The 25,688-nt window shown below is 38.7% G+C and overlaps 1 protein-coding gene across 5 annotated transcripts in view; it reads left to right on the forward strand.

The window, feature by feature from the left end:
- The window catches only part of EFCAB6 (EF-hand calcium binding domain 6), a 315,225-nt gene that overhangs the window by 120,967 nt on the left and 168,570 nt on the right, over positions 1 to 25,688 (forward strand). For all 5 annotated transcript variants that reach the window (XM_007976025.3, XM_038007346.2, XM_073006632.1 and 2 more), the window contains 2 exons: positions 19,775 to 19,885; positions 23,527 to 23,635. In XM_007976025.3, the coding sequence (XP_007974216.3) occupies positions 19,775 to 19,885; positions 23,527 to 23,635 (220 nt within the window). The remainder of the gene's footprint in view (positions 1 to 19,774; positions 19,886 to 23,526; positions 23,636 to 25,688) is intronic.

Raw genomic sequence — 25,688 nt, forward strand, 5'->3', positions numbered from 1 at the left:
CCAGGAGCATATTGTTTACTATCCATGTATTTGTGATTTTTCTTTCAAAATTCCCCGTTATTGGTTTCTAATTTTATATCATTGTGGTCAGAAAAGGTATGTAGTATGATTTCAGTCTTCTTAAATGTGCTAAGACTTGTCTTGTGGCCTACTATCTGATCTATCTGGAGAATGTTCTGTGTGCGCTTAAGATGAATGTATATTCTGTTGCTGTGAGATAGAATGTTCTGTATATTTATTAAATCTCCTTAGTCTAAAGTGTTGTTCAAGTCCAGTGTTTCCTTATTAATTTTCTATCCGGATGATCTGTCCATTATTGAAAGTGGGGTATTTAAATCCCCTACTATTATTATATTGCAATCTGTCCCTCCCTTCAGATCCTGTAATATTTGCTTTATATATTTAGGTGCTCTGATGTTAAGTGCATATAAATTTGTAATTATTAAAGCATCTTGATGCAGTGACCCCTGTATCATTATTTAATGTCCTTTGTTTCTTTTTACAATTTTTGACTTAAAGTCTATTTTGTCTGATGTAAGTATAGCTATCCTTTCTCTTTCGGTTTCCATTTGCATGAAATATCTTTTTTCATCCCTTTACTTTTAGTCTATGTATGTCCTTAAAAGTGAGGCAAGTCTCCTGTGGGCAGCATAGAGCTGGTCACTCTATGTCTTTTTATTGGAGAATGTAATCCATTTACATCCATAGTAATTATGGATAGGGAAGAACTTACTACTACCATTTTGTTAATTGTTTTCTGGTTGTTTTGTAGGTACTTTATTTCTTTCTTCCTCTCTTGGTATGTTCTTTTGTGGTTTAATGGTTTTCTGTAATGGTATGCTTTCTATTTTTGTTTTGTGCATCTACTATAGATTTTTGTTTTGTTGTTACCATGAGGCTTGCATAGAAATTTTATACTTGCATAGTCCATTTCATGCTGATAACAACTTAACTTTGATTGCATACAGCACATCTACACTTTTATCCCCCTCATTTTATGTTTTTTATTTCAAAATTTACATAATCCTATATATTTCTTGACAATTTATTCTAATTATAGTTGTTATTAATAGTTCTGTCTTTTAAATTCCTTTTAAAATTTGTACTAAAGATACGATCACTTTACACATCACCATTTCAGCCTCTTTAGCAATTCCTGTGAGGCAGGCTAGTAGTGATGAATTCCCTTAGCTGTTGTATGTCTGGGAAAGTTTTTACTTCTCAGTCATCTCTGAAAAACAGCTTTTCTGGGTGAAGTATTCTTGATTGTCAGGGTTTTTTTCCCCATTTACCATCTGAATGTATTATCCCACTCTCTCCTGTTTCTGTGGAGAAATCTGCTGATAGTCATGTTGGTACCTCTTTGTATGTGATATTGTTTTTTTAATCTCTTGCTACTCTCAGGATTTTTTCTTTGTATTTGATTTTTGATAGTTTGATTATTATGTTGTCTTGGCGACCTCTTCTTTGGGTTGAATTTCATTAGAGACCTCTGTGCTTCCTGTAACTTGGGAATACTGGTATCTATTCCCAAATTAGGGAAGTTTTCAGTCATTATTTCTTTAAATATGCTTTCTAGGCTTTTTTTCTTCTGCTTCTTGAATTTCTATTATGTATATATTAGGTCCTTTGATGGTGTCCCATAATTCCCATAGGTTTTTTTCATCCCTTTTTATTCTTTTTTTCCTTTTCTTCCTCTGATTGGATAATTTCAAATATTGTCTTCAAGCCCATTGATTCCTTCTTCAGCCTGAATGAGCATGCTGTTGAAGCTTTTGGTTGCATTTTTTTTTTCAGTTCAGTTATTGTATTCTTCATCTCTAGGATTTCTATTTAGGTTTTAAAAGTTGTTTCTATTTCTTTCTCAAACCTTTAATTTTGTTCGTGTATTGCTTTCCAAGTTTTATTTTATTCTTTAGTCTTTGTATTCTTGTGTAGCTCACTGAACTTTAAGAGGATTATTCTGAATTCCTTGTCTATCATTTAATACATCATTCTTTCTTTAGGGTGCATTGTTTGAGCTTTGTTAGTTTATTTTGAAAGTGTCAAGATTTTTTGAGTCTGTTATCTTCTGTCATTGTGTTGGTATCCACGCATTCGAAGAGACAACCACCTTTTTTGGCTTTTACTGGTGTTCTTTGGCAGAAATAGACATTCATTATTCAGTCTAGCTTGTGATTCTGTATGGGACAGCTGGTAATGACCATGGGCAGACAGAGCTTGCTTTTGGGTGTTCTAGATGGCTGGGCTACTGTGTTGGCTCTGAGTTCAGGTGGGGCAGCCAAGCTGGGCTCAGTAATCAGGCTGAGCTGCTGGATGGACATTACAATTGCCTCAGATTGGGCTGGGCCACAGGGTAGATTTCCTGGCCACGTGATACTGCTATTTCAGTTCAACAGTTGGACAGGGTTGCAGGAAGGGTCCCAGGGTTAGATGAAATTGCTGGTAGGGATGGATGGGAGCTGACACTTTAATAGAAATGCACAGTTCACGTTTGCCTTCCTGCCTATGTGGGTCCTTGGGGTGGGCTTTAAGGCTGGGCTGAACATTGTTTAAAGTACTGGGTATGGCATATCTAGCCTCTGCTCTTTGCTGAAATTCAATGTGGTAGTAATTTTCCTGCCTGGATAGGGTCTAAAAGCCCCAGGGTAGGGTCTAAGGCTGGTTTTGGAGGCTGGCCATCTATGGATTCAAGCCAAGTAGAACTTCTTTTTACTTCTGGGAGTTATCAGTTCAGCTTTTCAGGTGTGATATGCACTTAGATGGTACCTCTGATTGGGCACCACTGTTGGCAGATACACAGAGCTCCCACTTTGTCTCCTTGCTTTGTTTCTACCTGACTCCAGATGGTCTAGCTATGCCATTTCCCTGTGTTGCCTTTGAGGTGAGATGGGAATGGGCTTCCTGGGAAGCATCTTGGAATGTCAGGAAACTGGGCGTCCACCTCCAGCTGTCTTTTCCCTCTGTAGAAACTGCTGTTCCTGGGAAACACTTTCTGTGTGGTACTTTATCGACTTAGGGGAATGCGGTTAAAACGAGACCATTTCTTCTACGTTTTTTATGTGCTTTTTGTTCTGTGAACCACACAGGTGATTCAGGCCTATTTCCAATTTGGGGTGTTTCCACCAAGGTGTTCCTGTCTGTGAATGGTTGCTAGTTGAACTTTCTGTGAGGGAGTAGTGTAGCCTGGGACCGACAATTCTGTCATCTTGCTGACTTCACCTCTCCCTTTTATTATATTTTATAAGGACTGCCAAATTGTTCTCTCAAAAGAGTAGTGATTCACATTGCCATCAACATTATGTGAATGTTCTACTTTCATATTCTTCCCAGCATTGAATATTAACATTGTTTTAAAATATTGATAACTCATGAGGTGTAAAGTAATGCCTTGTGATTGTTTTAATTTCTATTTCTCATAGTGTCTGAGGCTGGACCTTCCCATGTACCTGGGAACTGACTGGGTCTCCTCTTCTTTTCACGTCCTAATTGATTAGTGGGACCCCCTCGTTGGTTAAGTTAATTTTGTCACCTTTTTGTTTAGTATTTTAAAATAATTAGATAATTATTAAAAGGTAACCCTTTTCTGTCATAAGTACTGCAGCTACTTTTCTTAGCCTGTTGTTTTCCTTTCTTTATATGATACCTCACTGTTTTGAAGTTTACATTTTAACATAATCAAATACATGCATCTTCTTCTGAATGTCTTTTATTGCTTAAGATCTGTAAATTCATCATTCTTACCCAGGTTTGATAAGAAATCTGTGACTCTCCTTGTTTTTCTTATTGTTTAAAACAAAACAAAACACTTTATCCTAATATGAGGCAGGTGTCCAAATTAAAAAAATTTTTTTTCCAAATAGATAATCTATTTTCCCACCATCATTTATTAAATAACATGTTATTTCCCTTATTGTTTTTAGTGTCTGTTTTGCCGTATATTCTTATAAATAATTTGGTCCAATTTGTATTTTTTTATTCAGTTTCATCAATCTAAATTTCTGTTGTACATGGGCATTTCTATACAATGCCCTGTCTACAATGGTCCATCCAATTGCCTTTTTATTTTCTTTTATATTTTTACAGAGAACATTGAGTTCCTCATACGTTCAGAGTTATTTGTTTTTAACCTATTTCTTGAGTCTAGGTGGTGATTGTTGAGAGCTTATGACTAATAATGTCATCTCCTAAGAAAGCAGAATCTGCTGAATTCTGCCATGAAATATTGGACTAAGAACAATGAATTAGAGGAGGGGAATAGTGCTGTGCAGTGAGTGGTACTGGGGGTTGCCCTGGCCCACTGGGTAGCACTGTGTTTCTCTTTCTTTTGCTACCCTCTCAAGCCCCAGGGAGAAAGTGGTGGAGTCAGAACACCTGGTATTACCAGAAGACAGCAAATCTACCTTTGCACTCAGAGGATCACAAAAAACATTCATCCATCTTCCAGATTTAGGTTTCATATTTTGTTGATTTGCCAGGATGAGGCTATCTTTTATTGAAATAGACTCTTTTATTTATCTTATATTAAATTTCATATGTTTTGTATTTTAAAAATATTTAAGAGTTCATTTAAAAACCCGTGCACAAATATTTATAGTAGCTCTATTCATGATCACTTGAAACTGGAAAAAAAACAAACGTAACTCAGCAGATGAATTAATAAACAAACCGGTAAAGCTATGCAATGAAATATTTCTCATCAATAAAAAGGAATAAGCCATGTTGATATGCACAACATGGATGAATCTCATCAAAGACATTATGCTAAGTGAAAGAAACCAGTCTCAAGGTGGCTACAGTAAGATTCTATTTACAAGACATTCCGGAAAAGGCAAAACAATAAGGATGGAGAAGAAGCCAGTGATTTGCCAGGGTTGGAGGTGAGGGAAGGTTGAGTCTCCACAGGTGCAGCACTAGGGGACTGTTCTGTCGTTCTGTCTCCTGAGTGTAGGAATCTGCATGAATCTATGCATGTGTTAAACTCATACAACTGTACACCAAGAGAAAAAGTCAGGCTTACTGCATTTTAACTTAAGAAGTACAATTTAAATATATGCTATGGGTTTTTTTTTCTGAAGGCAAATAATACAAGAAAGAGTAAAGAAGGAAGTAAAATAAAATCTAAAATCTTATGCCTAACAAAGAGATTTGAGAGTGCCTATTCTTACCGTCCAATTTAAGAATGGATTGTACAAAAAACAGATATCTTTTTGAGCTTGATATTTTTAAAATATACAACATCTAGGGCTTAAATTTTAAACCCTAACAGCTTGGTAATGAGACATAAAAATCTAGATCGAAATAATATTTTAGACTTTAAAAGCTGTTTTCTCTGTGTGTATATGAGCATGTGGGTAGTGTTTTCTTAATAAAAGGGTAGACGTTAATTGAACTGCTAACTTGACCCTTTGACTAACATGCTGTGCTTTTCAATGTTGTCTAGTTTTTCATATAAAATAGTTCTGTCAAAAATAAAACCTGTGTTTAAATATGATGAGGTTTAAGGAAGAGTTGAGATGATGAAATAAATGAATGCTATAACTTGTAACTTGCATATTCACCGGAGACCACACATCGTCATTCCATCATGTGAGCCGGTCTTCACTCACATTCTCCTGTTAAGAATATTCCCATTCACGCTGGTAACAATAGTAGCATGGCGGAAACCATGCAAACAGAAAAAATAAGCCATTTAGTCTAAATTATATGAAGTGTAGAAGCAAAACTCTGGGATGTATTTTCAATTATTACTGAAACCTTGGTAACCCACATGTTTAGGATCTCTTCTATTTATATGACATTTTGGAAAAGGAGAAAATATCAGTGGTTAACAGGGCTATGGGTTAGGCGAGGGTGTGACTCCAAAGGAGAAACATGGGGAAGTCTTGGGGGTGATGGAATCATTCTGTATCCTTATCATGGTCTTCTTAATTTGGACATTACATTGGTCAGAGTCCAGGCAGCAAACAGATGGCACACTAAAAAGAGTGACTGATGTGAGTTTATTAAAGGATCTTTTACCCAAGCGAAGACAGGTTCAAGTAAGGTCAGTAGTTGAGGAAGCATCTCAGGGATACGAACCGGGGGAAGCCAGGATCCCTCCCAGGCCTGAAGGGGCAAGAGAGGGAGCAGTTACTGAAATGAATGAGGACAGGGTTGCCCTCAGGGGATGAGGTCTTAGGGAGAAGAACATGACCATTGCCAAGCTGCTGCCCAGCAGGGCAGGAACTGGGGGAATAAGTAGTTCACCTTCTTTCTCCTCTCACCTTCCAACCTCCTGCTGGTGCCTCACACCGGCCAAAACCAACCGAAAGCCGAGAGTCCAGTTAAAGCAACCCACCCATGTGTCGTGCAGAGTAGATAACAGCAGAAAGTGGATCCAGATGAACGGACAAAGAATATCCAGTGCAGTCAACCCCTCCTAGCCTCAGCATCCTTTTAGGGATGAAAACCTTGTATTCTCCAAAGAGGAGCTACTCAAAGCCCTGCTGGCTGCCCTATTATTCCAGGGAGATGTCAATCCTGTTATGCCTCCACCCAGAATCTAAAATGTTCTTTTAACCAGTGCTTTTTGTGTACGGCAGTGGAGGGAATAGGAAAACAGAAGCCACATTCAATTGAGCTGCTAAAACTCACATAATTGTAGCTGGTCATGAGATCTAGGTTGATAATTGTAACGCCCTTCCTCCACTTCCCATTCTATGTCTCCCTTTCTCTGTCAGCATCTTTGCTGGGCAGCATTGTTCACCTAGTGAGTTACCCACCTTTCCTTGGGGAACTCAGTCCTTGGGGTTCTCTTTATTGAGCTGCCACAGCTGGGTTAAGGCATATAATGCATCCTGAAGCACAGCACCCTAACTTCACAGGACATTTCCTCTTAGCCAATTCTGTAACTGAGTCATCAGCAAAGTATTCAACCATTCTATGATGTCACCTATGCTGGGTGATATGGGGTATGTGGTAAGACAATTAAATTTTGTGGGTCTTAGACCATTGCCATACCTTCTTCACCCAACAAATTAGCTCCTTGGGTAAAGGCTGTATTGCATGGGATATCTTGGTGATGGATACAGCATCCTGAGGCTTCACAAATGACAGTAATGGGCAGAAGCATTTGGAATAAGGAAGCCCGATTTGAGTCTGGGATGTGTATGTACACAAATCCCCACAAATCTTGGATTTTACTCTTGCCCCCTCCGTGATGGCAGGGATCCAGTGTAATCTTTACCAGCTGTCTGCAAAGTCCACCCAGAGAAAGGGACTGGGCTGAGGGCTCAGTGTTGGCCTCTGCTATTGACAGGTTGGACACTTGGCAGAGCAGTGCCAGCTCAGCTTTAGTGACAGGAAGTTCATGTTTTCAAACCAACACACTGTCTCCATTTCTGCCACCATGAAAGCCCATGAACAAGCAGCAGTTTTCTGGGGAAGCTGACTCAGCATGTACCTATGGCTATACTGCAGGGTGTTCTTCAAAGGTATCCAAACTCCCCCTCAGTTAAGGGGCTCTGGGTCTATGACCTGGGCAAAAGACCATGAATTCCCATGGGTCCCTGTGACCAATGTGATCAGTCTCTCTGCCTCTGTCACCCTTTGCTGCCTCTTCTGACACTATCCGTCTGTCGAATGGATTAGAGGCTCTTTGGGAACAGTGTGACAAGTCTGTATGTTTCTTCTGCCCTCTCCGTACATGAAGTCACATGCTGCGATGTCTCTACTTGGATTCATAGGATAGGAAAGATGGACTGGGAATGATACTTGGTTCCCAATGTCAGAATCCAGAGGGATAGCTGCTTGCTGCCTGAGACAATAAAAGGAGCCCCTGGGACACTTTTAGGAGCAAAATAATCAGCTGTTTTCTTTGTGGCTTTGGTTAAGGATGGTTATTCATGTGATTTTTAGCAAAATTACCTGCTGATTTTTTTATTTTCGAAAATTGTGTTTATTCATGCTGATTATAAAAGCCATGGAAACTGGACAATAAAGGAAACTATAAAGGAAAAAAATGAACTACCATAATTATAATAGCCAGAGATAGCTACTATTAATATTGTGATATATTTCCTTCCAGAATTTCTTTTGTGCATGTATGTACATACACTTATGTACATACTTAACATAGTTGAGACCATATGAGGTATAAATTACATTCTGTTTTCTCATAGAATATTACATCAGGAACATTTTTCATGTCATTAAAGAAACCTTTGAAATTAATTTTAAATGGCTCCATGATGTTTTATTAACCCTTGAGTCAAAGGGTTTGAACATTTTTAAGGTTTACATTACATAATGCTAAATTAACACTCAGAAAGGTGTTATTCTTACGCCGGAAATTCACAGGGATGCTTCTTGCCAGCACTGAACACTGCCATTTAAACACCCTGGCTGATTTGGTAGGCGAAAGCACAGCTTCTCATTGTGTTTTGATTTACATGTCCTTGATTTATATTGAGGTTGCATATTTTTGCATTTCAAAGTTTTCTGTACTTCCTCTGTAAACAATTGTTTATGTCATTTGTCCATTTTCTATGTCTAAAAATTTTGGTCCTAGCTTTATGGAGGTATGAATTATAAATTCATTCTTAAGCGTATAGATTAATGGGCTTTTGCAATTGTTTATGTAACCACTACTGCAGTCAAGATTTAGAACACTTCATAGCCCTAAAATTTTACATTTGCCCTGTGTAATTAATCCCTTCCTGTGACCCCCTCCTCCAGCAACCATTGACTTGCTCTCTGTCACTGTCACTATAGTTTTACCTTTTCTAAGAGTTCTCATAAATGGAGTCATACAGTGGTAGTCTTTTGTGTTTGACCACTTTGACTTAACATGTTTTAAAGATTGATCCATGTTTTTGCATATCTCAACATCCCATTAATTTTTATTGCTGAGTCGTATTCCTTAGTATTGATATACCACAATTTGTTTATACACTCACCAGTTGATAGACACATGCATGGGTTATTTTCAGTTTGGGGTCATTATAGAAGATACTGCTATGACCATTCATATACAAGTCTTTGTGTGGATGTGTTTTCATTTCTTGTGAGTACATGTCTAGTAGTAAAATTGCTGGATTGCATGGTAAGTGTATGTTTAAATTTATGATACTATGTCACTGTTTTTTGAAGTGACTACCATCTTGCAATTCCACCAGCAATGTGTAACAATTCCAGATGTGGCACATTCTCACCAACACTTGCTATTGCCAGTCTTTTATTTTAGCCATTCTAGAGGTGTGTAGAGGTTTCTCAGTCTGTTTTAAACTTGCATTTTCCTGATGACTAATGATATTGATCCTCTTTTTATGTGATTATTGCCATTAATATATCTTCTTTTGTTAAGTAATGGTACAAATCATTTGTCCATTTTTATCGGGTTATTTTCCTATTGCTGATTTATAAGAGTTCTTTATATACACTGGGTATAGGCATTTTATCAGATATATGTTTTCAAATATTTTCCCTCAGTGTGGCTTGCTCTCTCATTTTCTTAACTCTTTCTTTTGAAATATAAACACTTTTAATTTTGAGAAAGTCCATTTACAAAATTTTATGGGTAATATTTTGGTGGTGTCTATTCCCAGAAATCTTGCCTAACCTAATATCACAAAGATTTAATCCTATGTTTACCACTAGAAGTTTAGTAATTTTAGCTTTTGCATTTGGGTTCATTTCTAGTTTTTGTATATGGTATGAGGTAAGGGTCAAGGTTAATTCTGTTTCCATACAGATACCCAATTGTTCCAGCACCATTTGTTGAAAAGGCATCCCTTTCTCCAGTGAATTACTTTGCACTATTGTTGAAAATTAACTAACCATATAAGTGTGAGTATATTTCTGGATTCCTTAGTCTCTGTAGGTCTATTCTTGCATTAGTACTACGCTTTCTTGATTACTGTAGCTAAAGAGTTAAGTCTTGAAATTAGATTATGTAAGTCCTCCAAACTTGTTTTTCTATTTCAAAATCATTTGACTATTCTAGGTTCTTTGCCTTTCTATATAGTCATGTTAAAATCAGTTTGTCAGTATATTTTTTTGAAAGCCTTCCAGGATTTAGATTATAAATACATTAAAAAGTATTACCATTTAACACTTTAACAATATTAAGTTTTCCACTCCATAAACATGCTACATCTTTTCACTTATTTAGTTGTCTTTAATTTTCCTAGTCAAAGGTTTATTGTTTATGATGTTCAGATCTTGCATATAATATCTAAAATGTATTCTTAAGTGTTTTTATTTTTTGATGCAACTGTACATGGAATTTTAAAAAATTTCACTTTCCAACTATTTATGGCTATTAATCAGAAATACAATGGATGTTTGCATATTGACTTTGAATATCATGACTTTATTAAACTCACTGGTTAATTAGTTCTAGTCCTCTTATTGTAGATTTCATAGTATTTTCTAAATACAGTCAGTCATCTAAAAATAAAAGCAAGCTTGCATCTTTCTTCCCCATCTGTATACCTCTTATTTGGTTTTCTAGCCTTATTTTACTGGCTATGACAATTTTACTATCTAGGCAGTTTTACTGGCCAGGATTGGCTAGAGTATTAAGTATAATGTTGAATGGAAATGGTGATATTAGACGTTCCTGCTTTATTCCTGATCTTAGGTAGAAAGCATTCCATTTTACACCATTGAGTGTGATATTAGCCATGGATTTTTTTTGTTGTTGCTGTTGTTGATGTCCTTTATTATTTTAAGGAATTTTCTATTACTTGTTTGCTGAAAGTGTTAATCAAGTATGTTGAATTCTGTCAAGTGGTTTTTCTGTGTCTGTTCTAATGAGCATGTAGTTTTTCTCCATTATTCTATTAACATGGTAAATTACATTGCTTGATTTTCAAATGTTAAGCCAACCTTGCATCCTGGGAGTAAACCTCACTTAGTGATAACATATTATTATCCTTTTCATATATTACTTGAGTCTATTTGTTAAATTAAGAATTTTTTTCATCTTTTTAAATGAGTGATGTTTGTCTAACATTGCCCTTTCTTATAAAATCTTTGTCTGAGTTTGAGATCAGAGTAACACTGACACGTGCTGGGAAATGTTTCCTTCCCAAACTCTGCTTTGTGCCTGGCATTATTTATATTCTTTAAATGTTTGATAGAATTCACCTGAGAAGCCATTTATGCCTGGAGTTAGTTTTGGGGAATATTTTAAATCATAAATTGAGAGAGTTAATATAGAATTATTTGAGTTTTCTCTTTCTTCTTGGTTCATTTCGGTAATTTGTGTTTTTCAACAAAAGTTTTTCCCATTCTTTCTCTCCTCTCTTTCTGTGACTCCAAGTACATATATAGCAGACCATCTAGTATTAAATAACATGTTTTTACGTCTATTCATTTTATAAATATATGTATATTCTATATTCTTAAATTCATATTGGTTGGGTTCAGTTGATCTATATTTAATTCACTCACTCTTTTCTCTGTCCTCTCCATTCTTTTGTTAAGCCTATTCAGTAAATTTTTTATTTCAGATAGTATATTTTTGTCTTCTAGAATTTCCATTTAGTTGTTTTTATTGTGTCCATTTTCTCTACTGAGATTTCCTTTCTTTTGGTTTATTGTGTGCCCACATATTTTTATTCATTTCATTGAGGATAGTTATAATCATTGCTTTTAAAATCCTGTGTGTTGATCCAGTATTTGAGTTATCTGTTTCATCTTAATTGTCAAATGTATTGGCATAATGCTATTTATAATATTCCTTCATTATCCTTTTTTAAAATAACTTTTTTATTTTAGGACAGTTTTACGTGTAAAGAACTATTGTAAAGACAGTACAGAGAATTTCAGTATACTCCACCCCAGTTTTCCTATTATTTATCTTTCATTAGTATGGTACCTTTTTCAAAATTAATGAACTAATATTGATACATTATTATTAACGTCTATAATTGATTTATACTTCCTCAGTTTTCCCCTGATTTTTATTTTCTATTCCAGGATATCATCTAGGATGCCCCATAGCACTTAGTAATCATCATGTGTCCTTAGTGTTCTCTTGAGTATGACAGTTACTTAAGATTTCTTTGTTTTTTGATGACCTTGTAAGTTTTGAGGATTACTGGTTAAATATTTTAAAGAATGTTCCTCAGTTGGGATTTGGCTGATTAGACTGCAGTAGTGTGTTCTAGGGAAAAAAACCACTGAAGTAAAGTGGCATTCTTATCACAGCATATTGAAGGTACATAGAGTCAATATGACTTGTCACTGTTGATGCTGACCTTGATCACATGGCTCCAGGTAGCGTCCTTTTACTTTCAACCTATCTGGGTCTTTACATTCAATGTGTCTCTCTTGTGACTGCATAAATTTAGATCTTGTTTTATAAAGAAATCTATTCTGATAATCTCTACCTTTTAATAAAATATTTACTCCTTTAGTAGTTAATTATTGATACGTTTGGGTTTGAGTCTCCCTTTTATCCCCTTGCCCCCTATTTTTGTTTTGTTTCTGTTTGATTATTTGTTCATTTTCTCTTGCCTTCTTTTTAGATTATTTGAATATTTTTTAGAATTCCTTTTTAATTTTCTTATAGTCTTTTTAGCTATACTTCTTTGCATAATTTTTTTTTTTTTTTTTTTTTTTTTTTTTTTTTTTTTTTTTTTTTTTTTTTTGAGACAGAGTCTTGCTCTGTCGCCCAGGTTGGAGTGCAGTGGCACGATCTCAGCTCACTGCAAGCTCCGCCTCCTGGGTTTACGCCATTCTCCTGCCTCAGCCTCCCGAGTAGCTGGGACTACAGGCGCCTGCCACCTCGCCCGGCTAGTGTTTTTTTTGTACTTTTTAGTAGAGACGGGGTTTCACCGTGTTAGCCAGGATGGTCTCGATTTCCTGACCTCATGATCCGCCCATCTCGGCCTCCCAAAGTGTTGGGATTATAGGCGTGAGCCACCGCACCTGGCCTTAATGCCTTTTTTTAACTAAACACTTACCACATACTGTGTCATAACTTTTGCGGTTTGAGGTGTGACCACTAAATTAGCATGAATTTCTTATTTCTCCTTCATAATTTTATGGAAGGAAGATTCATTCTTACTGTTGAATATAACCTCAGCATACAACATTTTTTCTTTCTTAGTAGGCCAAGAACTTTCACTTTTACCCTTAAAGGAAGCACTTTACAGCCTCTTTGGCATATACAAATTGCCAGTATCACTACTCTTGGCATACAAGGTTTTTTTCTTTCTTATTAGGTCAAGAACTTTCACCTTTTCCCTTAAAGGAAGCACTTTACAGCTTCTTTGGCATGTACAAATTGCCAGCATCATTACTCTTTGCTTTGGAGTCATTATTAAGTAAACAAGGGTTGCCTGAACACAAGCACTGCAGTATTACAACAGTTAACCTGACAACCCAGACGGTTACTGAATGACTAACAGGTGTGTGGCGTACACAGTGTGGACACACTAAACAAAGGAATGATTCACATCCCAGGCAGAATGGAGCAGAACCCTGGGATTTCATCACACTACTCAGAATGACGTACAATTTAAAACTTATGAATTGTTTATTTCTGGAACTTTCCATGTAATATTTTTGGACCTTGGTTGACTATGGGTAGCTGAAACCATGGAAGGCAGAACTGTGGATGAAGTGGGACTACTATGAATACTAGATACTGACCTGTGTTACGTATCTCATAAGATGGTGTTATTATTTTTTCCTTTAAATATCTATAAAGAGATTAGGAAGAAGAAAGACTTTTGTATTTTTTTTTTTTCTGAAATTTACCATTTCTGACACTGTTTTCATTCCTTTCCGAGGAGTCCAGGTCTTCATCTGCTAGCGTCTTCCTTCAGCCTGAAGAAGTTACTTTATTGAGGTACATAGATGTGCTAATGATGGATTCCCTTAGTTTTATCTTCTTTAGAAATATCTTTATTTCTCCTTCATTTTTAAAGGAAGTTCTCTTTGATGAAAACTCTTCGAGTGACTTTTTGCTTTCTTTTCGCACTTTATGACATTTTTCCACATCTTTCCACTTCTGTTGTTTTGAAAGAAATGTCATCTGTTAAATTGGCATCTTCCTGTATCTAATGAGTCACTTTTTTCTTGTTGCATTCGAGACTTACCCTTTGAATTAGACTTTCAGCTTTGTAGCTATGTTGTACCTAGACATGGCCTTTTTCATGTATATCATGCTTGATGTTTGTTGTGTATCTTATATCTGTAAATGTATATCTTTAATCAAACTTGGGAAAATTTTGGCCTTTATTTCTTCAAATATTTTTTTCTGTCCCATTCTCTCTCCTCTCCTTCTGTGATTCCACGTACATGTATGTCAGACCATCGAGTATTACATAACATGTTTTTAAGTCTGTTCATTTGATAAATATATGTGTATTCTGTATTCTTCATACTGGTTGGGTTTAGTTGATCTGTATTTAAGTTCACTCACTCTTTTCTATCTTCTCTATTCTTTTGTTAAGTCTATTCAGTAAATTTTTTATTTCAGATAGTATATTTTTCTTTTCTAGAATTTCCATTTAGTTATTTTTATTGTATCTATTTCTCTGCTGAGATGTCCTGTCCTTTATTGTGGGCATATTTTTATTTATTTTACTGAAGATAGTTATAATCATTGCTTTTTAAATCCTGCATGTTAATGCCTATATTTGGGTTGTCTCAGTTGATTTTCACTTCTCCTTAGTATGAGTTCCATTTTTTCTGGTTGCTCTTGTGTGCTATATTTTTTGTAGTGTATCCTGGACATTTGGAATGCTAAATTGTGGAGACTCTAAATTCAGTTATTTTTTTCTAATGAATGTTCCTTCTGTTATTTTAGTAGTCAATTATCTTGTTGGACTCAAACTGTATACTCTGTTTCTTGGGTGGCAGCTCTGATCTCAGTTCAGATCTTTTGTGTTTAGCTAAGCTATTTTGAGTATATATTCTGAGCAGGTGAGGTTCAGCAGCCAGTAAGAATTATGGTGAGTTAGATAGAATTTGAGGATCCCTCTCTGGCTGTTTCTCTTCCAGGATTTATTCTTTCTCTCTTGTGGCTAGGATTAGTCTTCTCGTTTTCCAGGCCATAAAGGCTACTTATGTATTTATTTTTTTAACTGATGTTCCGGTCACTCGTCATACTGCAGTGCCTCATCTGAGGCTAAAAGCATTGAAAATACCACACCCCCACAGTTCTCCTCTTAGCATGGATTCCCCACAAGACTTTGCCTGCTCTGATCACAGTACTTTCAAATAGCTGCTTTTGATAATTATGTCCAGATTTTATTGTGATTATCTGGAGGAGGTTGGGCCAGTAGGATCTTATTGTACCATTATTGGAAGAATTCAAGTTTTAGTATTTTCTTATTAATTTGTATAAGCACTTTATGCTTTAAGAATTTTAACAATTTATTGTATATATTTATAATTTTGTTAATCTGTTGTTCAGCTTTTAAATTTTGTTTTGTATTTATGGTATACAAAAATCTTATATTTTGATGTAATTAAATAGGTAAGTTTGAGATTTTTTAAGTTTTGCTTAAAAATTCATTCTTATTAAAGTATCAGATAAGCACATGCCTAGATTTTTTTCTACTTTTTTTGTAGTTATAGTTTTTACATTTAACTTTTTAATCTCTTTTACATTTATTTTAGTATGTAATAGTAAGTGAAGATCTCCTTTGATATTTTCCCCAAAGAGCAAGGTGATTTCCTAAACATAATATATAGAGGCTGATTTTATTTTTCATAGCAGCTGCAGTTTCCATTATAAAAAGTTAATTTTCAATTTGTTGAAATTTAAGATGAACATATATAATATTGACAAACTATATCAAAGTAATTGGCAAATTTTGGTGAAGAAAGACTCAAATTTGAGTCAGAAAAATGAAAAAAGAAATTTTTATGTGAATAGTAGTACATGAAGCCAAAGTCATGTTCTACTTGTTTACATGTGGCCATGTGTGCCTAACAAAATCAATTAATCAGTCTCCATCTCTCTTATGATCATGTCCCCAGTGCTAGCAGCAGAAGTAGAAAGAGCCATTTATCAAGTATTAGCTGCCATAATCATAATCATAGCAAAAGTGCTATAGAAGTATTAGATGCTGTAATAATAATAATATTTAAATAATAAGTGCAATAATGGAAGGATACATAGTGTAATGAGAGTCTAATAGGGAAAACAGCACTGGCTGTGGAAATCAGGGAAGGCTTCCTTGAGGAAACAGTGACTGCATTGAGACCTGAAAGAGGAGTAGAATTAACTAGGAAAGTATGGGAAGTAGGTAATGATGGGCGACATGTCAGTTGGCAAAGGAAGCAACAAGCAGAAGGGACCGAGGACAGGGAAGAATACAGCTCTTTGGAAGAGCAGACAGACCAATGTGGCTGGTGCTAAGAGAGCCCGGGGAGCATGCCATGGGGCGAGGCTAAGGAGGTGAGCAGGGCCACACCATGCAGGCTTGTATATTTCAGTAGTGCCATTTTTATCCTAAGAGCAGTGGGAAGTCATGGAAAGATTTTAAGCAAGACAGTAATCTGGTCGGATTTGCATTTTGTTTTTTTTTTTTTAGACGGAGTCTCCCTCTGTTGCCCAGGCTGGAGTGCAGTGGCGCAATCTCGGCTCACTGCAAGCTCTGCCTCCCGGGTTCATGCCATTCTCCTGCCTCAGCCTCCCAAGTAGCTGGGACTACAGGCGCCCGCCACCACGTTCAGCTAATTTTTTTTTGTATTTTTAGTAGAGACAGGGTTTCACCATGTTAGCCAGAATGATCTTGATCTCCTGACCTCATGATCCACCCGCCTCGGCCTCCTAAAGTGCTGGGATTACAGGCGTGAACCACCACGCCCGGCCCGAATTTGCATTTTTATTATTTATTTTTATTTTATTATTATTATTTTTTTGAGATGGAGTCTCGCTCTGTCACCCAGGCTGGAGTGCAGTGGCGGGATCTCAGCTCACTGCAAACTCTACCTTCTGGGTTCACGCCATTCTCCTGCCTCAGCTTCCCAAGTTTCTGGGACCACAGGTGCCCCCTACCACGCCCGGCTAATTTTTTGTATTTTTAGTAGAGACAGGGTTTCACCATGACAGCCAGGATGGTCTCGATCTCCTGACCTCGTGATCCTCTCGCCTCAGCCTCCCAAAGTGCTGGGATTACAGGCAAGAGCCACCACGCCCAGCTGGATTTGCATTTTTAAAACGTCAGGCTGGTAGAAGTATGGAAATATATTGGAGCAAGTCAAGAGTAGGCACAAGAAGACCCATTAGGAGATTATTGCAATAATTTAAGTGAAGCTTGGTATATATGTGGATGTATGAATGGATGGATATCTGGCTGAGTGGATCTGTAACCTAAGTTGAACTAGGCAGACTCATGGACTGTCATCTTACAGCTACTTAATTTTGTTTCCCACTGCCCCTTTAAATTTACTCAATTGGATTAGTTATTTTGCCCCTAGATAAAAACATGAGCAGATCTTGCTTCCAGGTTTGTCCTGGATCGTAGAAAGAGCCTCAGTTTAGTCATGCAACTGCCAATCTCACACAGCCGTCAAAAATGTAAGCTTGATTCAAACATGAATTGCATTTCCTCCCTGTTAGGGCCTGTTACAGGCACGAGTAAAGGCGGCATGATGGCAGCTTCACCCTTTCCCCACTTTGCACTTCTCTTCTTTCTCATTTTGTAAACTAAGTTTCTGCATGCTCTAGGAGTTGAAATGCACAGAGGAAGGAGAGGAGCAAAAGGGGAGGCTGAAAGTTCTCATTTGACTGGCACTGCTGTGAGCTTGAAGCTGTGTTCTCGGGGCTGATCAAGTGTTCAAGGTGTTTGCCATCATGAGCGCTGGTTGATGGGTTTTGGAGTTCACATTTGATGAAGGCAGATGCATCTCTAGCCCCGCTGATTGCCTATTTCCTTCTCAGCCTCTGGGAATCTGGGAAGAGAGAAAGCAAGCCTTCTCTATTAAGGCGTGTTCATTTCTCCAGGTGGCTTTCTTGGGCAAGGACGAAGATGCCGCTGTGTGTTTGTGCATGCACGTGCTCTCCCTCACGTGGCCCACTCTCCCTCACGTGGCCCACGTCTGATGCCCATGAAACTCTCAGCAGTTACTTTCCTGATGACTCTGACAGAGCAAGCCAACCAACCACCCGCCCCCACCCGCCAAAACTTTTTGTTCCCAATGGCTAGCCAGCTCATCCCTCACCTGCTAGGTTTCTAGCTGGGAGTCAGACACCAATACGTCCCACCTGCAATTGCAGGGGACAGGAGTCAAGCTCCCTGAGTGGAACCAGCTCTTTTGACAAGGCTTCAGGTGAGGAGTAGGCATCCTTCACTCTCTCTTTTGTGCTGGGATTGGGACTCAAGTACACCAAAAGATTTTCTCCCAAAATTCACTCTTTTATCCTCTGTTATCTGGATTTTTTAATACCCCAGATATAGACAAAGAATTTGTTTGTCTAACCAGTTTGCTCTCAGCCATTAATTTTTAGCAATCAAAACAGGGCAGTCTGTTTCATGCCCACTTTGAGATCTCATATTGATTATCTAAGGAACTCTGCCCACACTACTTTTTGCCATCCTGTTAGGGAAGGATAGGTATGGTTTAGTGTGTAAATCACAGAAGGTGTATGTGACACAGGTCAGTGTATGTGATGGGACGCTTGCTGGTTTTCCAGCCTGTAACCGAGGCTTTTTGACCTGTTAGCTTTAATCCTTATCACAACCCTCCCAGTAGGTGGTGTTATTCTCATGTTCCAGATGAGAGGAATACAGAATCAGCACAGTGAGCGGCGTGTCTGAGGTCACATCAGTAGGGAGTGCAGGGGCAGGTACTCTGGTCTTTCTGAAACCCATGCTCACATCAGGTTGCTCCCACAGACATCTTGTAACTCTGAAATTATTGGACTCTGAGTCATGGGACCATATTTACTTTGGAAATGTGTTTTTGAACAATTTTCCAATTAATTATTCTTGCTAAGACTTTAAATCTGTACTGACTTTCTATTGCTGCCATAACAAAGTACACAAGCCTAGTGGCTTATAACAACACGTATTATCTTCATGTTTGATAGGTTGAAGCCCAACATGGGTCTCACTGGGCTAGAATCAAGGAATCAGTGGGGCTTTTTTCCTTCTGGGGAATCTGGGGGCAAATTCATTTCTTGCTTTTTCCAGCTTCTAAAAGCCACCTGCATTTGTTGGTTCACAGCCCCTTCCTCTGTCTTTCAAAGCCACCAGCTTCACACCTCTGCCCTTCTGTCCTCACGTCTTCTGATGGCTGCAGCTAGGAAAAGCTCTCCAATTTTAAGAATGTATGGGATTAGAGTGGGCCCACCTGGATAAACCAGAAGAGTTGCTCCATCTCCAGATCTACCCTCCATCATATCTACCATGTTCCTTTGCTGGGGCAAGAACGTAGTCACAGAGGCTCAGGATTGGAGGGTGGACCCCATGGTAGCCATTGTCCTCCCCGCCCCAACATAGAGGCTCTTGAAATGATGAATTTGAAAGAATTATTTTATGGACATTATTATTTTAATCAAATCCCTTAGATTCTTCCTTCAGTGTATGCTACCATTAACAATATAGAGACATGTAGATCTAATATCAGTTTGATTTTTCCTTGCTTTAAAAAAATCAATTCCTAGTACTATTTTACTAAGTGATTTTGTTTACATTAGATTTGAAACTTCGTATAAATGCATTGCTGCCATTTTCAATTCAACATTAAGTACCTAATCCATGCAGTGTTATAGAAAAAATGTTTAAAGTAATGTTTTTGCTCTTATTTTTAAATACAGATTTGGACTTAAAGCCACCACTAAAATCAACTGGAAGAAATTTCTAACATTATTTCATGAGCCTCGGGGGTTGGAAATTACCAGTAAAGGTCCCCTGACAAAAAGAAATAGGTATGTAAAAAAAAAAAAAAAAAGGAACAAATTTTAGTTACACATATTATATTATGTAAAAGATCAGAGAATATCTGTGTTCCTTTTTTTGCATTGATTGAATAATCAATTAGTCTCCATTGAATAATTGCCAACTTTTATGCAGTAATTTACCGTTTACAAATTTTTCATATTTAAGGCTGCCTTAAACTATAAGGTTGGTATGATTATTATTTCAATTTCTAGATGAGAAGCATAAGATGATACAATCTTAACTCGATCACCTGCTCAGAGTGTGGTGGAGGCAGCTGTGGACCACAAAGGTTCTAGGCACACAGGCCGCCATGGCAAGCACTACCCCCCGCTCTAAGCATATCCTTGTAACATTGTATATACACGTGTACTTGTTAGGTGTTACATGGAAAGGAACAATATATGTTCATTTGTTTTCCAGCCACTGTCTGCGTGGCCCAGATATCAGGGGTCATGGAGATTGTTTGTCTGTCATTATTTCTGTTTTCATTTTAATATCTATTATAACCTCAGATTTGCAATATCACATCTATTGTGGTGGGGGCCCAAAAATGTTTCTAACGATGTTTAATAATATGAAATGTTAGAATTCAGCCTTTTGCTCTGAGAAGTATTTTATGTTGATGCGTATCCTGTATTCATTGCCCTATATGAATCTTTAAGAAAAAAACAGGCTTTATAATATTGGCACATTCATTGAAAGTGCTGTGCTCTACTGTAAAGTAAAATATACCATGGAGTTAATTCCTATTTCGTGTGTCCCGTCCCTGTCTCGGGGATTTATGAATATTTAATGAACTGCCCCTGTTAGCAGCCTTGCAGGTAATCAGAGCCTCCCTCTCTGCTCCAGAGCTGCAGCCTCTGAGTTCATCCCTTACATGAAGTTACTTCTGTTTCTTTATGATTTTCTTGTCTGATAGCACGTTGTCTAGAGGGGCTGTCAGAATTAAACTTAAAGTTTTATTTACTTTAAAACAGTGGTTCTCAAACGGGGACTATTTTTCCTCCCAGGAGATATCTGGCAATGTCACGGATATTTTTGGTTGTCACACTGAGGGTGGGGAAGCTACTAATGGGAGCTGATCATAACCCCAAAAGACACAAATGCCATCATCCTTAAGGTTGAAGCCTCAGAACATCAAAATCATGAAAATATAATTCTGGAAAAAATAATTTAAAAATTATTTAGGCTGGCATGGTGGCTCATGCCTATAATCCCAGCATGTTGGGAGGCCAAGGTGGGTGGATCACCTGAGGTCAGGAATTCGAGATCAGCCTGACCAACATGGAGAAACCCCATCTCTACTAAAATACAAAATTAGCCGGGTGTGGTGGTGCATGCCTGTAATCCCAGCTACTCAGGAGACTGAGGCAGGAGAATCGCTTGAACCTGGGATGCAGAGGTTTGCAATGAGCCAAGATCTCACCATTGCACTCCAGCCTGGGCAACAAGAGCAAAACTTCATCTCAAAAAAAAAAAAAAAAATTGTTTTAAAGGTATTTATTTACATTTTTAAAAGGGGACTTACTTGAGAAACATAAAAACACAATAGAACACTTCAGAGACCACTTTACACAAAAAATAGACAATAATGACACCTATTTTTCAAGCATAAACACTCAGATATACTAGTGACCATCACATAGGTGTGACACTTATGAGCAGATTAACCATGAACCATATTCCTAAAGAAATAGGTCAAAAAGTGAAATATATAAATGCATATCACTATGGTGGGTAATTGCATGCACCCAGTTTCATAACTGCAGTCATTCAGTATACCATGACAGACAACCTAAGTGTTTTGCAAGATCAATCAAAATCCGCGTGGGTCACCACTGCCTGTGCAGTCGTCCGAAGAGCCAAGATCTTGAAGAATTTTATCTTTTAAAAACGCAGTGAACAAAATGACATCTCTTCATATATTGGGCGAGTTTCAGTGTTTTTACGTAACACATACAATGCTCACACACAAAGGCAACATTGTGATAATGCACTTTTGTGGAGTCAAATTTCCAATGTCCAAGGCCGCGGCAGAGAATGTCCCATTTCTGAGAGAGAGAGAGAGCTGTGTTCTCTCTGGGCTCCCAGCTGATTGGATGGTGCTCGCCAACACTGAGGGCACATCTTCCCCCCGCACCCTCCCTGCCCACTGAGACCCACACACTAATCTCCAGAAACACCCTTGCAGGCACACCCAACACAGTGCTTTACCAGGTTTCTAGGTATGCCTTCATCCAGTCAAGTTGACACCTGAAATTAAGTTCACAAATCTACTCTTTGCAGCTTGGTACCCATAGGCATCTCCTTAAACCATACTTAATTTCCAAATAACAACAATAGCAAGGTCATAGTTCCACCTAACATGATGCAACTATGCTGTGTACAACTGAAAACACACAAATCCCTTGCCTAGAATTTGGCTTTTGGGATTGTAATCTTTTGGGATTGTGATTTTTGCGATCTTAGGCATTAGGGGCTTTAGAATTTAGAGATTTTGATCTTTTGGGATTTCAACATTTGGGATTATGGCATTTGGGATTGCATCTTTCAGGATTAAGATCCAAACCTGCACTGATATCTAGTGGGTAGAGGCCAGGCATACTGCTCAACACTGCAGTGGGTCCTCACAACAAAGAGCTCTCCAGCCCGTATGTCAGGGATATCCGGTGGACAAAATCTGCTGTAGAAAGCGTCTGTTCATGCCGGTGCTGGTGGTCTGTAGAAAAACGAGGTTCCAACAAGTCATGTGAAGAACTTAGACTCAGGAAGCCAGCATATGTTTCTGAAAAGTGGTGGTAGGCATAGGCTTATTGTTTCTGCACTAACAGAAGAAGCTCAGATGGCTGTATAAATGCAGCAACAAAAACTCCCAAACAAATCTGAGAATGGTTTCACAGGTAAACTGACTGTCATTCATTGTTTCGCAGGAAAGGTACGATGGTCTAGTAGAACATCAGGAAAGAGAAGCACCCAATGGTATATTGTGATGAGATTCTGACAGTCTCCCTTTCTGAGCAAAGTCCACATTGAACTTGGTTTTGGTCTCCAGAGGGGCTAGTCATGGCCTTCAGAGCACACATGTACACTGATGGGCCCCAAGCTCATGGATGAAAGAGGCCGTAGAGGGAAAGGGGGCTCTGACAGTATAGAGAGTCGTGGTCATTGTCAATGGAAAGGGAGAAGCTGAGAAGGCTGCTGTCCTTGCAGTTCTAAACACAGAATTTGTGCCCTCAGTTATCATGTGCATGAGACAGCTGCAATGTGCTGCCCACACAGGAGAGAGGGCTTCCAGCTTCCCAGCCACTGAGGGCTCAGCACTGGTCCACAGTCCCTTTACTGATCTTGTTTGAGACCAAAACCACAGGTGTGCAAGATGGCTGATTAGTTGGTCTCGTGGGGAGAGGAGATGGTCCAGCAAGGCTCGCCCTGCAATTCGTGGCGTCTCTCTGCTCACAGTAACTTAGGTTCAGATGAGCCCCACAAATGCAGCACACTGTCAGGATAAAGAGCCACCCACAAATAAAGCACTATTGTATTGTGGTGAGGGTGCTCGTTTCTTGCATTAAGAAAGAACAAAGTTCAAGAATATAATCTTATTCCTGCTTTTCTCCTAATCATGTTATAGCATCAACTCTAGAAATGAATCTCACAAGGAAAACATCATCACAAAGTTATTCAGACACACTGAAGACCGCTTTACATCACTGAAGAAAGCATTACTGATAATCAACACCGTAAGATTTTGAAAGCCTTCTCTTGTGAAATTGTTTCTAAGAATGCAAACACTCAGAACGAGACCAATAACAACTCCATATTGGTTCATTTATCCATCCAACAAACACTTCTTGAGCCCCAGTTACATGCTGGGAATTGTTCTGAGCACTTAGGGGTAGAAGCCCCAACCTCAAGAGTTGAGTCTAGTTGGGAGGACAGCCGATGGAAAATTAATCGCAATACTGTAAGATAAGTGCCAATTGTGATGGGAACAATGTGTGGCAAGATCGTAATGGTTGTAGTGACTCATCATCATTCACTGTTTAATAAACAATCCAGACCTGGTGACCCTTCCCCACCCTAACCCAGAGTTGATCAGTTCATAACCAACTTATGACCCAAAACAGCATTTTCTTAGTGCCAAAATAGCCTACTTAATTTTTTTAAATTGTACTATAAAGAGAGGCTAATTCATGAATTTGCCACCTGCTTTTTCTCACGTTCACCATTAGCTCCTGTCTCACTTTAATATCGTTTTAGAAAGCAGCATTTGGATCCTTTTGATACGCAACATTTACTAAGCACATTCGGTAATTGAAGCTCTAGTAAACAGTGAGGAGTAGAGTGAATTACTGTTTCGGAGGCTCACACAGGACTGTGTACAAATGATTTCAGAGGCCAAAGGTGTCCCTAGCTCAGCATCACCCTCCTAGAACCTGCCGTGGAGGGAGCGTCTTGGAGCGTGAGGGTGGTGCCCCAGGGAGAAGCCAGCACTGCCTGGGGGTGGCCCCCAGGTTTGCGGGTTGCCGTCTGTGGAGACACCAGCGCCTGTGTCCGCCACACTGGAATATGCCATTGCATGGGGTTTCCAAGCACAGTGTGGATTCAGGAACATGGGGTTCTTCGAATGAATCTTTAGGCCTATGTGACTTGGTCTCTCTGAATGAGCAATAATGTTGAGTGCTTACTTTGTGCCAGGCACAGTCTTAAGTGATTCAGGAGTATATACACTCACTAAATCCACTTCACACCTCAGTGAGGCAAACATGATTATTATCTCCATCTGACAGATGAGGAAAGGAGGCCTGTGTGCTAAGTAACCCATTTGAGGCTACCCAGATAGTGGTGTTGGAGGCCGCCAGGCCCTAGAGCAGCCACACTCCAGCAATGGGCATGGCTGCCCTGGACCCTGCCAGCTGAGCCACCTGGAAAAAGATAAAGGAGGCCTTTGTGTGTTGCCCGCCCCCCCCCCCCACTCAGGTTCTAATGGTATACTGAAGAAGTAATTTAATTAAAAATAGGGAAACCTTCATTTCCTTTAACGGAGGACTATACAATAATGCTAATCACTCCAACTATTGAACTATTTAAAAGTCATTGTTGTGGTATTCAACTTGAGATCAATAGACAGTGTAGCTTAAGAATTGAGTACATAGTCCATGCCGGGCCCCCATGCTGGGCACTTAGGCTAAGCGCACAGATGATTAATGCTAAGTCCTTGCTGATGAGTTCACACTCTGGGGTATCACATCATGGCATTAACAATCAGATGCCTGACAGTTACATAGTGCATGGTTTCAGAGTGAGATTCCCCTCCCCTCCCATCCCGCCACCATGCACCCCACCACGGAGGGGACTGGGTAAGAAGGAGAACAAGGGTGGGAGCCAGGAGTGGGCAGGGCTGGGCATTTTGCCTGGCTGCTCAGGGTAGTCGTGGGAAACAGATCTCTCTACTGCTATAGAGAGGGATGCAAAATGTTTAGAAGAGAGATTGCTTTAGATCCACGCCCAGGCATGCATCCCATTTGCTATGTGTGCTGCCTCCAAATGCTGCCACCAGCTCTGCAAGTGGACCCAGCTGCTGTGATCACTTACATTTAAATCAGGTGTGGCTCACTTTGTATCAATCATCCAGAAGTAATTTGCATCCTGCCTTTTTACCTAGTCTTGAAGTTATTATTTGTAGCTGACATGATTTTGTTAATAGGAAGTCCAATAGAATCCTCCCAGACATTAGAATTAATAATAGAATTTAGAAAGTCAGTGGATACAAGGTCAATACACAAAGACCAA

This window comes from Chlorocebus sabaeus, chromosome 19, assembly GCF_047675955.1.
Source record: "Chlorocebus sabaeus isolate Y175 chromosome 19, mChlSab1.0.hap1, whole genome shotgun sequence".
Taxonomy (NCBI): domain Eukaryota; kingdom Metazoa; phylum Chordata; class Mammalia; order Primates; family Cercopithecidae; genus Chlorocebus; species Chlorocebus sabaeus.